Source organism: Abramis brama, assembly GCF_963993115.1.
Source record: "Abramis brama genome assembly, chromosome: 1".
NCBI classification, from domain to species: domain Eukaryota; kingdom Metazoa; phylum Chordata; class Actinopteri; order Cypriniformes; family Leuciscidae; genus Abramis; species Abramis brama.
In genome coordinates this window covers 39,531,797-39,549,612 of record NC_139963.1, presented here as the reverse complement: position 1 = coordinate 39,549,612, position 17,816 = coordinate 39,531,797, and the positions used below count along the sequence as shown (strand labels likewise).

The 17,816-nt window shown below is 38.6% G+C and overlaps 2 protein-coding genes across 4 annotated transcripts in view; one reads left to right on the top strand and one right to left on the bottom strand.

The window, feature by feature from the left end:
* Window positions 1-17,816, bottom strand: part of dock6 (dedicator of cytokinesis 6) — a 54,138-nt gene that overhangs the window by 20,785 nt on the left and 15,537 nt on the right. The window contains exons 15-28 of one of the 3 annotated variants that reach the window (XM_084113486.1): window positions 12,041-12,158; window positions 11,326-11,396; window positions 10,234-10,372; window positions 9,860-9,961; window positions 8,299-8,385; window positions 7,982-8,213; window positions 7,724-7,888; window positions 6,883-7,055; window positions 6,148-6,249; window positions 4,447-4,533; window positions 4,159-4,254; window positions 3,104-3,244; window positions 2,814-2,927; window positions 713-883 (exon numbers count right to left, since the gene is read on the bottom strand). In XM_084113486.1, coding sequence (XP_083969612.1) covers window positions 713-883; window positions 2,814-2,927; window positions 3,104-3,244; window positions 4,159-4,254; window positions 4,447-4,533; window positions 6,148-6,249; window positions 6,883-7,055; window positions 7,724-7,888; window positions 7,982-8,213; window positions 8,299-8,385; window positions 9,860-9,961; window positions 10,234-10,372; window positions 11,326-11,396; window positions 12,041-12,158 — 1,798 coding nt within the window. The remainder of the gene's footprint in view (window positions 1-712; window positions 884-2,813; window positions 2,928-3,103; window positions 3,245-4,158; window positions 4,255-4,446; window positions 4,534-6,147; window positions 6,250-6,882; window positions 7,056-7,723; window positions 7,889-7,981; window positions 8,214-8,298; window positions 8,386-9,859; window positions 9,962-10,233; window positions 10,373-11,325; window positions 11,397-12,040; window positions 12,159-17,816) is intronic. The other 2 variants (XM_084113484.1, XM_084113485.1) reach the window with 2 other exon arrangements.
* On the top strand, window positions 15,520-17,514 carry angptl8 (angiopoietin like 8). Its single transcript, XM_084114193.1, has 4 exons — window positions 15,520-15,873; window positions 16,752-16,892; window positions 16,973-17,083; window positions 17,167-17,514. The coding sequence occupies exons 1-4, from the start codon at window positions 15,571-15,573 to the stop codon at window positions 17,176-17,178; spliced, it is 567 nt and encodes a 188-aa protein (XP_083970319.1). The 5' UTR covers window positions 15,520-15,570; the 3' UTR covers window positions 17,179-17,514.

Below are 17,816 nucleotides of genomic sequence, written 5' to 3'. Positions count from 1 at the left end.
AAAGTACTAAAAGGTACACTACCCTTCAAAAGTTTGGGGTCAGTAAGATTTTTTTAATCCTTTTTATTCAGCATGGGCATATTAAATTGAACAAACGTGACAGTACAGTCATCTATAATGTTACACAAAATCTTTTTCAAATAAATGCTGTTCCATTCATCAAAGAATCATGAACAAAATTATCACAGTTTCACAATTTTCAATTATCAACAGTTTTCAACATTGATAATAATAAATGTTTCTTGAGCATCAAATCAGCATATTAGAATGATTTCTGAAGGATCATGTGCTGAATTATTAATGATGCTGAAAATTCAGCCTTACCATCACAGGAATAAATTAATAAATTCAAAATGTCACTGTATTTTTGATCAAATTAAGCCTATTTTTGAATAAATAAAGCCTTGCTGAGCTTAAGAAACTTATAAACACATTTTTAAAATCTTACTGACCCCTTTTGGATGGTAGAGTATTACTATGAAGGAGGAGGACAAAAACACTGCTTTACAGATAGTTACGTAATTTCCCTGTCTGATACACTTCCATGTATTGTGTGAATGTTACCAGGTTTTACAGGATTTTTGTGGTCATGACATGAAAGACTGCATATAAATGGGTCTAAATAGAATCTGCACCGTACGCGGAAAAAGCCGCACATTTACGATAAGAGCAATTGCTGTTTTTTTCCAACTGTGTTAGAGTGTGTGTGTACCTGAGAGGTAGTGGAGGATGTGGAGGGTGAGGGGGACGCGGGGGGACTGAGGGTGGCACAGGGCAGGTTCAGGGTGACGTAGTGCTCATGACTGCAGACGATCCGAATGAAGTCCATCCTCAGCGCTGTCAGAGAGCTGGGGTTCTGCGCTGTGTGGAGCTTATTATTAATCTGCAGACACAAATGCACCACACTGTTATCTGAAATGTTCTAGGGCAAAATCATGAACAGCTGTGACACATGTACTGTTTTATGTCTTGTTCACTAAACCACCAGCAATCTATTTTAACCAGGTATTATGTGTGCTAGTATAAGGACTTAAATTAAACAGCCACTGAAGTGCCTTGAAAAGCGCATTATTATTCAATGTTTTGATGTAATTTCCACTGAAACAGGAAGACAGGGTGGGACATTTGAACAGCTCCTCCCCTTTTTTAAAATAGCCAATAGCGTTTCATTTATATCACAACTCACCCAGGGCCGTCAAGCTCGGTAAAGCCGCAGTTTCCTTCTAATCGCTAACTGTTTCTCCTCCATTTCGCTTTAAAATATAGCGGTTTGCATGACACTAACGTGAAACCAGACTTCATTCACCCCAATGGAAAGCATATGTACACTGTCTGAATCGTTGCCCATCCCCTGTATAGTGCACTATGTGCCATTCACCATGTAGAAAGTAGTAAATGTGTGAACAAGTGACTGATTTTAGCCGCAGCTTCAGCGTCTATTTGGGGGCAGGACACTTTAGATTCTAGAGAGAATTTGATTGGACAGAAATTCTGATGAGAAGCTGAAGTGCAGAGTGATGTCATCAAAATCATTGATCCAGTTGGCAGAAGAGAGAGTCTGTAAGTTTTGAATGCTTATATCTTCTAAATGCGAATTTTGCCATTGTTTTGGAGCACACTAGCTTATAGATAGACAGTAAGACTAACATATTCATACTAACAGCCAAAAAACTTCAATTTTGATCTCATTCTTTTAAGTCAATTCTTTTCAGTGCAAATACAGCTTTTTATGTAAATAAGGCTTTTTATAGAGGAGTATTGTTCATAAAATTCAGCAATATTTGTCTAACCAAACTAACATTGTGCCACAGAAAGCAGACGATAAACTGAGTTTTATTAAAAAAATATTTTTGCGTACATGATATAGTGATCATGGCAAAATGATGGGGAAGAGCATCATATCTAAGCATACATTCAGACTATGAGGTAGTCAGCATTTTAAAGTGCCCCTACTATGCTTTTTCGAATATAACCTTTCATGCAGTATGTAAAGGTGTAATAGCTGTTTATTAATGTAAAAGGTCTACAGAGTTTTACAGATCAAAGTGGGCGACAAATGAAGTTATTTTCTCCTAAAAAAAGAACTGATTCTGAACAGCCAATACGAGTCGTCAGCAATTCCAGTCTCACTTCCGGTTTCAAAATACGTAACAATGCAACAAATTTGCATAATGCCAGCATATGGTATGGTCCTCATTGGCTGCCCACGAAGAGTATCCACTTTGCGCCGCCCTCAAACACTGTAGCTGTAGCTGAGGCCTTGAAGAGTTTGGTTTGTGTTGTCAACATGTCGAGAAGACGCTGTTTTCTGCACTGCAAATCCACTTTGCATGCACTACTAAAGGATGAGGACTCGCGCTGGAATTGATATGGTAAAAGTGATGCCGTCATTACTGTTCGTAATTCACTATGTTTCAAGTGCTGAGGAAGCCTCCCGAGCTAAAATTCAGATGTGATAATAGGCTCTTTGTTTCTGACACGTGCTGAAAGCGTTAGACAAATCACAACAGACTGGGCCATCTGACCAATCAGAGCAGAGTAGGCTCACGGAGGGGTTTAGAGCGACTGAATCTTCGAACGAACCGTTTTCAGACTCTTTGAGAAATGAGGTGATGTGTATTATGAAAAAATGAAAGTGGTTTTTGACTTTGGATGCATGTAAATATATTGTAGGAGACCTCCAAAACAAAATGAGGAACCCAAAATAACATAATAGGGGCACTTTAAAAGCTAATTCAGGTGCATCGACCATTATGGTGAAGCTACGTTGTAAACTACGCAAAGGATGCATGCTTGTGTGTCTGTGCAAGTACCTGTTTATAATATGAGCGGATAAGGTTGAAAATAAAGCCTCTGTCCATGAGAGACAGCAGGTCATTGAGGAAAAAGGCCAAGCTGCTGTTTAACCTCTCCACAAGCTCAACATCCTGAAACACACACGAATATTGGCTCAGACAGAGATAAGCAAGCTTCCTGTTGATTCATAACAAAAGTAAACAGTCATAAAACAGAGTACAAACCATCATAAAGTCTCAAACCTCCTCTTATCTACATAAGGGTCTGTGTTCCTCCAGCAGTAAAATGAGATCCGCTGCTCTTTTACCTTTTGATATCTGCTGGCTATGTCTGCGCTGATGGCACATACTAAAGCAGCAATGTCATCCACAAAGCGGTCTGGGAAGCGCTGGCGGCGGGGCATGTCCAGGCGTGAGGACAGGAACAGATGATGGGACATGCTCTTCACCTGTTATCACACATAGAAGAATGAGTGATACTGATAGCATTTTAAACTTTGATTCTGCTGTATATAAGCCAATCCAAACACTAGGTTTTTCAAAACCCACTGAAATAATTCAGTTGAAATAATTCACTGGAACTATAAAAGGGATAGTTTACCCCCCCAAAAAATATTCTGTCATTATTCATTTTTAAACAACATGATGGTGAGTAAATGACTAAGTATTCATTTTCGATTTAACTGCACTGACACTATCAGATGAGAACAAAATATGAAATGAACGGAGCAGGAAAATGACATTAACTTGGGAACATCAACATTGTTATGGAACTGAACTGAATCAACTGAACTGACTTGAACTGAATGATGACACTACTGTCTTCTGTAGAGCTGAACTGAACTTGTTTCAAAATTGATGAAGTCTGCATCAACATAAAATGGAAAAGCATTGAACTAAATTAGCTGAATAATGACAAGCTGTGTCTCGTTTCGAAGGCTGCGTTCTCCAGAAGTCGAATACGTCTTCAAGGGTGTCTTATTTCAGAAAAGTAACCATTATAAAATTGACTGTTGTTTACCCTTGTGAAGTGTAAATTGTTGCAATTTCTTTATGACTTTGAAATATGGTTACTTTACTGAAATGAGGCAGCCTCAATGCCGACAAATGCGACCTCCGGAGGACGCAGCCTTCGGAATGTGACAACTTTTAATTATCTTCTGTAGAGATGATGAAATTTGTTTTATAATTGACAAATTTTGCAACATAAATGACGAATTTTGCAACATTAACTGTCATTTTCCTGTTCACTGCTGTGAAGCTACTTTGAAACAATCTGTATTGTATAAAGCACTATTTAAATAAACGTGACTTGACTTTAGTTATTGATGTAAATAATGTGCAAGGTTGGAGGTTGACTGACCATGAGCTGGAAGAAAAACCAGGCCTGCTGCAGAGACGCCTCTCTCACGGTACTGGTGCTCACCACCCACTGGAGAGCCAACTCTTCATGAAGTAACTGAACGCAGAGAGCATTATTACAAAACACGACCCCATGAAGGTTTTCTGAACCACACACACAATAAAGGCAGGATCACAACATTGAGTACAAGATAAAGTGGCTCAATGAATGGATGAGTACGTAAATGAACAAATGAAGGAATGAATAAACTGGAGAGTGCACGGGTGAGTAAATGAATATGTGCTCTACCTTCTTGGCGATCTGCCTGGAGGGAGGACAGAGAATGGAGGAAGTCTCGATGAAGGCAGACATGCGATTACAGGCACGCTCACTGGCCTGTAGACCAGTGGGTGAACAGAAGAATGGTGGTGGTGGTGATGAGGATAACAATGAAGATGATGATCAAGAATGGAAGACAGAAAGATACAAGAGAAGGAGGGAAGAGAGATAAAAATGCCTGCTGGATGCACAAACCCAGATCATTTTACAAACTCAAAACCATCAAACTTAATTCATGCTATGTTAAAGATAACGTACAGTCAGCTGGTCATTAATGCTAAATAAACCCTGACAGGGTGATTGAGGACTTGTATAATCCTGAAGGGTTTTATTTTATGGTTAACTGACTGATAACAAGTAGACTGGTGCATAGCTGTGTAATAAGCCAGATAGTATACAATTATATAAATGGATATTAAATATTGGTTGATCATTTGAAATTATTTTAATATGCGAGAAGAAAAAGATGGCAGAGTGCTACAAGAGACAAGAAACTATCATCATCCATGTAGCAAGCTGGTTTTCAAATACACAATTTTGCAATGGCATAAAACATTTGAATAAAACATCAGAATCAAGCACTCCATAATAATAATAATAGTAATAAATAATTCTTTAAAAAACACATAAATAATGTACGGGTGGATATGAGCATCTAGAAGAGATGCTTCAGTGTAGTAGTTAATTGCATTGGGTTACACTAAATATATATGTTGGTATCGTTGGTAACTAGACTTCTACCAAGGCAGGAGAAGCACAGCAGACAAAGGAAAGAGAGATGAGTGGATTGAAGAAGAGGAGGAGGAGGCATGGACACACAACCTTCTAGACAAATGCTTACACACCCTCAGACATAGACACACATTTACAAAGACAGAGCCAAATGGACAGCAGCAGAGGAGCTGGCACAAGATTACGGAGTACGATTACAGAAGTAATACCAGAGTGAAGGCAATGAGAGAGTGCAGGATGATATGGTGTAGTGCTGGAAGACTTGTTAGCATGTAAAAGTTGAGAATGAACAACAAGTAACAACAAGTTAAGTTAAGAGTTTGAGTTAGTAACAATGTTAATGTTAGGGTTAAGGGTTTGAGACAGCAACAAGTAATGTTAGGGTTAAGAGTTTGAGACAGTACCAAGTAATGATAGGGTTATGGGTTTGAGAGAGTAACAAATAATGATAGGGTTAAAAGTTTTAGACAATAACAAGTAAGGTTAGGGTTAAGGGTTTGAGATAGCAAACAAGTAATGTTCGGTAAAGAGTTTGAGACAGTACCAAGTATTGTTAGGGTTAAGGGTTTGAGAGAGTGAAAGTAATGATAGGGTTATAATAGAGTTCAAAGTTTGTGACAGTAACAAGTAAAAATGATAGGGTTAAACGTTTTAGACTAACAATTAATGTTAGGGTTAAACATTTTACATAGTAATAACTAATGTTAGGGTTAAAGGTTTGAGACTGTAAAAAGCTGTATTGAGAAAGTAATAGGTAAAGTTAGGTTGTTTGATTTAAGAGGGTAAAAGGACATATTAGGTTGTAGGGTTTGAGATGGTAATGAGTAATGTTATGGTTATATGTGGGGTTAAGTGATTTGAAGGGGTTACAGGTTATATTAGGGTGTATGGTTAGAGGCAGTAGGGAAGGACGTTAAGGGTATAGGGTTTGATTGGCACCTGCTTGAGCTCACAGCTGGAGTTGGGGTTCCGACGGAGGACAGCCCTCGAGCCCCCTGGAGCGTAAGCAGAGTTTACCCAGGAATGTGAGCGGTCTATTCCCTGCTTATCCGCCGACGACACAAACACAAACCACAGTGCCACACAGGGGAGGCAGAACAGCCACATAGAGGCGTCACAGGGAGGGGACGAAGTGCAGGACCAGATTTAATTTAGAGGAGGGTGGGAAAAAGTCAGGGGGCACAGTGAAGGAGGGTACCACAGCAAAAAACACAATTATTAGCAGAGCGATCAACAGATGCCACAGTAAACATGTCACAGTCAATCTCTAAGCCTCTAGCTCCAGCACATGACAAAGAGTAGGGATGCAAATATTAATCGATCAGTTATTTTCTCAATTAATCAAATAAAATGGCAATTTCTTTTTACACATTTTTAATGTTACAAGTATATGCTTATGACCCTTTTTCCACAGAAATAGCTTTGTTTTATAAAGTGGTGACACTGATTAATTAATCAAATTTGTTGTTAAATATCTTTACTATTAATTTTTAGTGATTAGCTTTAATTTTTCCCAAAGATTGAAATCAAGAAAAGAGAGAAAACAATCAATTAACATTTTTTTTTGTAAACACTCAGTTCTTTGTATGTCAAGGTAGAAAAAACACAGGACAGAGCGGGGCAAACTGCAGTAACTTGAACAACCAATCAGAAGCCAGAGGAAGAGCCGCCTACCTTGCTGGCAATGATTCTCTGCACCTCCTCATCAGGGGTGGCTGGTGTGGAGGCCAGGTCAGGGTTCGAGTTACTAATGCTCTTGGAGCGGGACAGTAGCAGGCTGCTGGGTCTTGCCATCGCCCTAGAGAGCGTGGCATACTGGATGGGGAGCTCAAATGATGCGCCTCCCACTGAAAGAGGAAGAGCGACGCTCTCAATGAATTCACTTAAAAAAGCATCCTGCTTTTAAGGTCAAACGAGTGCGAGTATGATGCTAGCCGATTATTACTAGCAGATAGTTAAGCCCAATTTATACTTCTGCAACAAACTCACGGCGTAGCTACGTCGTAGGTTGTGTGTAGCGCGTGTACCCTTCGGCGTACCCTGACGTGCACCTCCCCAAAAATGTAACAACACGTCGATTCTACGTGGACGCAAGCGCTGTGATTGGTCTGCCAGAACCCCTCCCTCGGGTTTCACATGCTCCCTCTGCATGTGCAATTGCGCGTCAATGCAGACAACAATGCAAAAGTATAAATGAAAACCAACGCGTAGTCTATAGCGTAGAGGCTCCGGCGTAGGTCCGACGCAGAAGTATAAATCAGCCTTTACTTACAATACATAAACAGTGAGCCCTAGTGAAATGAATCAGCATGCCTTAAAGGTTAGATATCGTTTACAGTTTTAGCCAACTTAGGGCATTTTCAAGACTTAAAAGTTCAGCCAAAATTAACAGTTGTTTGAAACCCACACTATTTCTTTCAAGAAAGATGTTTTGCATAACACATCTCTCAAATCTCACATGTGAACATGACATGTAAACCATTTTTTTGGTTTGCGAGCTGTATTTCTCACTCACCAGCAGGGGGAGATAAAGGCTCTGTTGTGGGCAGGTGGAAGCAGTAGTGGATGTAGGAGGACAGCAGATTGTTACGACCGTGATGGTCCTGGTTTCCCTCCAAGTTCTTATGGATCTGGTTTACCAGCAGGGCCATGGCTTCAAAGGCAGCGCGGCCAAGATTCACTGCATTTGGAGGAAGGAGAGGAAATAGATTACACCAAAATATGTGTATAAAAAAAGGTAATATTAGTAGTGACCAGATCCAGTGTTACTAACCGATCTGTCCTGCTATAACAGGAGGGTGTACAATTAGCAGTATGAGCTTGCTCATCAGTTGGTGCAGGAAGCGCACGCAAGTGTCCAGCAGCGCGCCCTTAAGAGCGGCCATGCTGGCCTTCAGCTCCGCCTCTATATTCGCCTCTGTGATTATAACATCCTTCAGCCGAAAAGGGAACGAGTATTCCTCCAGAACATACACAAGTGTGAAGAACTTATCCAGGTGTGGATCCTACATACAGAAGGTGAAATAAGCATGTAAACAGACTTGTGCATTTTTTTTTTTTTTTTTGATTTTTTTCCTTTTATTTCATTACCTGTGTGTGAACTGAGGAGGCTGCGGTCACTTCTACATTAAAGACTCCTTTGTGGTTGTCCACCCATTTCATTCCTGGTAGCTGTACCTGAAACACACACAGGCCACAACATATGATAATTAGGTCGCATGATTATTTCTGTTGGTAAAACTTTGTTTGCCTAAAACGCTTTGCCATAAATTTCCCATTCACACTTAAATTTGCTCAATCGTCCCCACATCTTCATGACTTCTCTATCACTTTACCATGTCTTTTCCAGTCTTTCAAAATGGATGAAAAACGCTAAAAAATAAATAAATCATTTTTAGAATTTAGAGCTTAACTATAAATTCACTATGGAAATTACCATGATTTTTCATCATTTTATGAATTTTTCACGACTTTTCCAAGCCTGGAAATAACAGTTTTAAAATTCCCTCACATTTGCAGGTGTTTCATTTGATTTTAACCAAAATTCTGTTATTATCTGTTATGTGGCTCCAAACTTGTATGACTTTTGTCATGTGGAACACAAAAGGAGTGATTATTAAAAATGTCAGAGCAGCTCTTTTTCCATACATGAAAAATCATTGTCATGATTGTCACCAAGGCTTATTCTTGGCTCATGAATATTATTCATTACATAATGCGAAGCTTGCCCAGTAGGCTTTACTAAATTGCTAAAAGGCAGACTTATGAATATTAATTAGCACATTCGACTAGAAACACCAGGAATGTTATGAAGCATCAACATGAGAAAATGGAGTTGTTACTTGCAATATTACTTGTTATTTGCAAAAAAAAGGGGAAAAAAGGGCATTATTAGGGGCCACACACTGAAGGTGCATAGGCACCTAAAGTAATTATTATTATTATTTTCAATTTTAAGACTTGGTGTAGGGGAGACCATGGGCTAAATTTATTCAGTCACAAATACGCAAGAGTGATGACACATTGTACTTTGAGAAAACAAATGATTTTGAGAAAAAATATTATTTTGATGCTGTCTAGATTATTGATGCCTTTGAATTAAATGAATACATATTTTATCTTGGTTGTTGGAAAGATGATTACAGGGGTGATTGTAACAATGACTTCTTGTATTAAATTTGATATTATGTAAAATATTAGTCCAATAAATTACCATTTCTATTCTCATTTTAAGTGATAGTTGCTTTTGGCACAGTTAAATATTGATAATAGCATTATTTGGAATATATATATATATATATATATATATATATATATATATATATATATATATATATATATATATATATTAAAAAAATAAATAAATAATAATAATCATCAATACAATAAAAAAAATTATAATAATTGTAAGAATTATTTATTATTCATTTATGTCAATTATTTCTAATTAATTGTGGAATTTTGTCTCTAGTGCTTTAAAAAAGGTCTTGAGAGACATCAATTTCCTTGAAAGTGTCTTATAATACAATAAGGCGGCAGGTAGTAGTAGTCTGTGAATTATGAGAAATTAAGAAATCGGTCTGCCATCCTTCACTTCCACATTCATTCTCACATGCATAAACAAACACCCAGTGCAGGATAAATGTCTTACATCAGGAGTGAGGACTGAGTAGCTGGGTGGAGGTTTCTCCACAGAGACGGGCAGACTGAAGGATCCGGTGCGCAGGCGGCCGTGCTGCATGAGGGGGATCCACTGTGGGGGGCAACATGAACTCTGATTAACCCCAAAATATTTACATTAGCATGCTATAGGTGGCCTACAAATCACATGACGCTGCAACTTGGGAAGGGTGCTACTATGGTGACGTATAAGGATATGCTTCAGGTGTCTCTGAGGGGAGACAGGGTCACACAGAGGTGAGCGTTTCATCAGGTAGCCTGGAGTGCTTCTCCAGCACTGTGGGAGCGTGACTGTGAGGAGACGGAAGAGAGGAAGAGGAGAAGAGAGGGGGGTCCTTTTCTCACCGTGTAGCCCACGGGCGTCTCCAAGGGGGTGTTCTGCTTGGGCTGGCAGCTGATGTGATAGAAGGTGAAGAGCAGGTGGTGGTTGTCGGTGAGGTTGGCAGGAATCTTCATCTTTACCTCCTCGTAGAACTCCGGGGACCTGCAGAGATGGAGAGAGGAGACTGAAGTAGTGCTTCTCAAACAAGGAGCTGGGACCCACTAGGGGGCCTCAGCAAACTAAACTGGGTCGCCTAAAATTATCTAAATGAATATCAGAATTAATAATAATAATATATTTAATATATTTGATGCTATTAATATATTAAAACAAATCTAACTTCATTAAAATGCTAAAAAACAAAAAAAACAACAAAAAAACCCCATACAAATCAAGAGTTATTTTTTTTTTATTGAAGAACAGTTTTTAAAACTTCTAGACTCACAAAATGAAAGCATTAAAATAATCAAAAGTGACAGTAAAGACATTTATAATACAAAAAGGTTACACTTAATTTTAAGGTGACGGTAACATTGTACTAACTCAAATAAGTACTGAGAAATATTAATTAACTACATGTACTTACTATAGTGTTACGATTAGGTTTAGGGTTAGTTGCTTGTAATTATGCATAATTTACTGTTATTACTATAGTAAGTACATGTAGAAACGCGTAACTACGTCACCTTAAAATAAAGTGTTACCTACAAAAATGTATATTTCAAATAAATGCAGTTCTTCCAATTTGCTATTCATCAAATAATCCTTGGGGAAAATATTAAGCAGTGCAACTGTTTTCAAAATTGCTAATAATAAGAAATGTTTTTTGGGCAGCAAATTAGCATATTAAAATTATTTCAGAAGGATCATGTGACACTGAAGACTTGAGTAATGATGCGGAAAATTCAGCTTTGATCACAGGAATAAATTACATTTTAAAATATATTAAAAGAGAAAACAGTTATTTTAAATAATACTTCACTATTTTTTACTATATATAGTGCTGGAGGCCTTTGAGTCAAAAATGAACCACTGTTGTAATTAAATTAAATGCAATTCTGGACATAAAAAGTGATGATTCTGTAATGAATAGTGAATGAGACATGGGTTCGTACTTGTTATGGTAGATTACTGGGGTGTACGCCTCCTTGTAAAACTCTGCACAGCTTGACTTTCCAAAGATGACCTGTTCAGTGGGTGGAAATCACATTACATTGGTGAATCACAGCTCAACGGCTCCACTAGATGTCACTGGGGTGTTTCATTTCAGCCATGATGTTGCCCTCGCTAATCATGAAGCCGTGGATGGATTTTCTAATTATCACAAAGTGAATTTAGCCTCTAATGTACCTGCACTGCACTGGCCTCACACTGAGCTTTAAATAAATTACGGATGTTTCAGAGTGAGCAACCGGTGTGCGAATTCAGCACTAACACTATTAGGGAGTTTCTAAAATCCTTGATTAGATTAACCCAATGTAAAAGGTCCTGTGTCTTGAGTTCACTGAAATCTCCAAAATTTCCCAGAGCGCTTCTTAATCCATCTGGAGAATTGGTTGGAGTGACTAATGTAACCTGTGTGTTTAGTTGGAGCTAAAATACTGTGAGGTGGATCGATGTGTTTTAAGGAGGCGCTGTCATATTCTTGGCACAGATCTGGAGAGCTTTTATGTGCACAATTAGGTTTATCTAGGCGATGAGATCATCGTATCAGATGTACTTGCATAATTCCAAATGTTTTTTCGTTTTTGTCTTTCCATGAGAATATGATTTGACAGTGTGACTAAAGCCGTGAGGGAGTACAGGGTGTGGGTGTGATCGGTGACTCACAGGCATGGCCTGGCTGGGATCTTCTCCTGCCATGAACTGCACCTTCACTGCAATGTTCCTTACTGAACCCTGCCGGCTATTGAAGTTGACAGTCTGAGGGTAAATGTACAACAGGTTCCTGAGGGGGAGAGAGATGGAAATACATTAAATAATGAACCCTTTTAAATCAAACCAGCAATGGTTTATGAGAGGCCTGTAGATGACATAAAACTCAAAGTTCAGATCTATTATGTACACTCCCATTAAAGTTTGACACAGACACAGTTTGCTTCCTTGTATTCAACACCAAAATGAAGGCCATGCTTGAGTGTGCACCACTAAGAACAAGAGATTGAGTCACTAAAACAAGTTTCTTGAGAAAGGTGCTTCCTTGTCTGAAAGCAAATCTGGACTTCAGCAATGCAAGGGTCCTCAATTTGGCAACTGAAAAAGACACTGCATTGCCTTCCTTGAGCAGCACAACCATTTTCAACTATACTGAGATAAAGAGAAAGGTTTCTTGAGTACCAAACAAGGATATTAGAATGATCTGGGGACTGAAAATGAGGCTTTACAATCACTGTAAAACTTATTTATTAAACAGTCATTCAAACAGCAATAATTTTTTGCAACATTAAAGGGATAGTTCGCCCAAAAATGATATTTAAGCCATGATTTACTCACCCTCAAGCCATTCGAGATGCATATGTCAATCTTTTTTCAGACGAACACATTTTCAGTTATTTTAGAAAATGTCTTAGACCTTTCAGTGGTTATAATGTGAAGCAATGGGGTCCAGCTGATTCAAGTCGCAAAATGTGCATGCAAAAATAATCCATCCGGCTCCAGGGGGATAAACGAAGGCCTTCTGAGGGTAATCCGTGCAGTTTTGTCGTAAAAATATACATATTTAAAACTAAACGAAAATAACTGGCTTCCGGTGGCGGTCGGCGCGCGTTCATGGAGATGAATGACGTTGTGACGTAGAGCGAACGTAGAGTTTTGTTTTGCTCTGCTCTCTGGCTGCGCTGTCACGCACGTTCTACGTCACGACGCTTCCTGCGCTACGTTCTACGTCATATGCCAGCAACCATCTCCATGAACGCGCGCCGACCGCCACCGGAAGCCAGTTATTTTCGTTTATAAAGTTTTAAATTTGTATATTTTTACGACAAAACTGCACGGATTACCCTCAGAAGGCCTTCGTTTATCCCCCTGGAGCCGGATGGATTATTTTTGCATGCACATTTTGCGACTTGAATCAGCTGGACCCCATTGCTTCACATTATAACCACTGAAAGGTCTAAGACATTTTCTAAAATAACTGAAAGTGTGTTCGTCTGAAAAAAGATTGACATATGCATCTCGAACGGCTTGAGGGTGAGTAAATCATGGCTTAAATATCATTTTTGGGCGAACTATCCCTTTAATAATGTTCTATCATGTTAATTCCAAGAGATTCACACATTTCTTTCAAAACCATGTCTTAGTGATTTCAAACTTTTGAACGGCAGAGTAAATGGTCAAGCTTACAGCTACTTTTGAAAATGGTTAAGATTACAACTACTAATATAGATGGTTACACCTCAGATACTAACGTCAACTACTGATTTAAATGTTTAGGCATCAATTCCTAATGTAAAGTTACTTAAAGGGTTAGTTCACCCAAAAATGAAAATTCTGTCAGTAATTACTCACCCTCATGTTGTTCCAACCCCGTAAGACCTTCGTTCATCTTCGGAACACAAATTAAGATATTTTTGATTAAATCTGAGAGCTGTCTCACTCCTCCATAGGCTTCTAAGACATTATAACTTGCTGGCCCAGAAAATGCATTAAAGACATCGTTAATATAGTCCAAGTGACTACAGTGGCTCAATCTTAAGTTTATAAAGCGACGAGAATGCGTTTTGTGCGCAAAAAAACCACAAAAATAACGACTTTATTCCACTATTCATTTCCTTCTCACTGGGCCTCGAGTTTTTTCACATAGTGTAAGCGCAGCGCGTCTGTGTTGTACGTCACACGCATCACACACATGACCAGCGTCGGCCAATAGTGAGCCTACGTGTGACGTACAACACAGACGCGCTGCGCTTACACTACGTCAACTAACTCGAGGCCCAGAGAGAAGGAAATGAAAAGTGGAATAAAGTCGTTATTTTTGGGGGGTTTTGCGCACAAAAAGTATTCTCGTCGCGTTATAAACTTAAGATTGAGCCACTGTAGTCACTTGGACTATATTAACGATGTATTTAATGCATTTTTTGGGCCAGCAAGTTATAATGTCTTAGAAGCCTATGGAGGAGTGAGACAGCTCTCAGATTTCATCAAAAATATCTTAATTTGTGTTCCGAAGATGAACGAAGGTCTTACGGGGTTGGAACAACATGAGGGTGAGAAATTACTGACAGAATTTTCATTTTTGGGTGAACTAACCCTTTAAGGTTAAGTTTCAGCTCATGTAAAAGGTCAAGTCCACAACTGCTATTTGCGGTTAAGTTTTAACTTCTAATGTAATGGTTAAACTTCATTTCCTAATGTAAACAGTCAAATTTACAACTACTATTATTAACGGTTATAATAGTACAGTTTCAACTACTAACGTAAGCAGTTAAGTTTCAACTCTTAATGTAAACGTTCAAGTTTACAATTACAAATAAAAATTGTTAAGATTACATTTTTATTGTAAATGGTGAAGTTTACAATTACTAATATAAATGGTTGTTTCAACTCTTAATGTAAACGGTAAAGTTTACAACTACTAATATAAATGGTTAAGCTTCAATTCCTATTGTAAACAGTCAAGAGAAAAATATATGGAGAGAAAGGTCAATGCTTCCATCTGTAACAATCATGTATTTCAATTATCTTCATTTGGAGGCTTTTCTCAGCAAATATTATATATGAGATTAATTCTATCAATGAATCAGCATTTCATGCAATTAATTCTAGTAAAATTTTCTGACCACACTATTCTAACCAAGGTGAGCACTGTGACACTCTTTCATCTGCATGTTTGAGGAACAGGGACAGAAATAGACATGAAAGGCACTACAAATCACTTGACTTTACCCCAAATCAAACACTGAACATGTGGCAGCAGCATGAACATACGGAACCCCTACTGTATCTCTTCCTGTGACGCTAAATATGATCTTTCAATAAATAATGCAGCAATCCTTTACAATGTCTTATTTATATAGTTATATAGTAAAATGGCAGTGTGTGACAAAGGGTTCACTGGATGATCTGTGCACCTCTGAGGTTAAAGGAGAAGAGTGCATTGGTATACAGGCTGCAAAGCACGTCTCTGGTTAAATACCACTAAAAATATGTCTGGCCAACATAAGTCAAGGTCTCTCTGTCTCTCTCTCTCACACACACAGCTGTAAGCCCAGCTCTGATAGGCCCGTGTCTCAGCTGATTTCCCAATGTCCAACATAGTCACAGCTTATAAAAGCAGCACCATGTTGCAATGCATGCACATTAAAACAGCCCGTTTCCTTGCACCTGTGGCGGTCACAGTTTGTTTTTAAGGAGAGAACAGGATGCAGGCAGCTTTATGCGTGCTGTTTCTGACTCTGTGTGTGAACAGGGTCTCCACATCTCCGTTGAGAACTTTCCAAATGGGGGGAAACCCAGCCTCCATGGATGACGTGAACATCCTTATGTATGGTGTGGTGCAGTTCAGCGAGTCCCTGCACCACATATACCAGAGCACAGAGGCCAGGATGGCCCGCGTCATGAAAGCCATCAGCCGAACCGAGAGCGAGGTTAAGAGACTGGGGCACGACACCGAGGAGGCTGCTCAAACCGAGCGACAGATCAAAGAGAAACTTCAGCTCATTCAGGTAAGCCTATGAGTCACTTGATCAATGACATGCATTCATGACAGACTGAAATACTAGCCAGACTGTTCAATCGGGCATTTGGAAATTACTGCCCCAATTAACAGAAGTGCTAGTTCCCATTAGTGTTCGTTCCAAAATGTACTAACAGCTTCGTCTATGAATATTAAGCAGAAGAGAGTAGGGTAAGCTGTGCCACTTTTCACTTAAGTGATCCTCTAGGCAAGGAGGAGTAAATCTAATTTGCCCAATTATATACATGTAATAGTATTAGTATTTCATTATATTTTCCATTTTATTTGATTCAAGAACATTTGAATGTTGTCATTATTGATATGTATATCATTTTTAGTTGAGCCACTGTCATAGTTTACCCCAAATTATCTGACACACTTTACCCCACAGCTACCATTCTGGCAAAACGGTTTCATTTCATTTTGGCTGATATTTATTAATGATATAATCTCTCTCTCTCTCTCTCATATATTTATTTAATAGTTTATAATTCAGTTTAGATTATATATATATATATATATACACTGTAATAAATAAATATATAAGAGAGAGAGAGAGAGAGAGAGAGAGAGAGAGAGAGAGAGAGAGAGAGAGAGAGAGAGAGAGAGAGAGAGAGAGAGAGAGAGAGAGAGAGAGAATTGAGTAAATATTAGAATTGTGTAAATTAAATTCACTACATGAGGGAAAATGGGACGTACACTATATTAAAGTATATTACTTGTACACTGGAATAACAATACTGTAGATATCAGCATTGGCCAGTGACAACAAATAATGATTTCAACTTAAGTCTCAGCTAATGTGCAGACATCTGTTGGTCCAAATGGAGTTGGGTCGGTGTGCTCAACAAGCTGGTCTGTTTGCAGGCTCAGATGAAAGCACTGCAGATTCAGGTCCAAGAGAACAGAGGAACAGTCACCAGGGTGGAGCAGGAGGAGGAAGAGCTAAAGAAAAAACTAACCAGCCTGGAGGAAAACCTAAACAACTCCATCCCAGACAAGATTAAGGTAGCTAAGATGCAGAGCTGCCTTTCAATGAACACACTTACAGTTTTATCTGTAAATAACCGACTATATCCTTATGACAGGGCACAACACTTAAAAACATCCCTATCCTGAAGGATCTGATGAAGTGGACCCAAGAACAGAAACTGAAATTGGAGAATCAAAACCAGCAGCTGGCTGATTTACAGAAACAGGTAAGCCTGAGTGCTGACTTACTAGTAAACATGTGATCATCAGTAGATCATCGGCTCATGTCAGTACTTGCTTCTCATTTCAGAATATGGTGTAACCGCTAATATCACCTACGAGGAGGAACTGCAATCCTCATCAACACTCCATTCATGGCACGGCAAACGTTTTCACCTATTACATGTTCGTTAATGACACAGATGTCCACTTTGCCAATCACTTTATACGCACTTTGGGCCTCAGGAAACACGAGCAGAGCGAATTTCTGTGTAAAATATTTGTATGCAATTCCTAGCCACAGAAACAAATATTTTACTATTTTCTTAATGTTATAATATGGATAATATGTTTATAATAGCACAAAACATAATTATCATAATATATTTCTGTATATGTATTTGTGGTTTGTAACTTATTTAATAAAAGTATAATGAGTGATTTGGTGTCAATGAGAAAAATACACAATGTTTTAACACAAACATGAATGAGATTTGTGAACTCTGGCAGAGGGGAGGATGATCAAATGATAATAGCTTACATTTATGTCTGTTAGTCACACAAGAGTTTCTCACCAAAGACTTTAGATATACAAAGACGTACACGCATATTACTATAAATGGGAGAAAGTGCAATATGGCAGAATAAGTCCCACCTTCTAAATAAAATAACCAATCGCCAATTCGTAAAGTCATTGCATACGCTGCCCTTAGAAGCTCTAGTTGCTATGGAAATTATGAG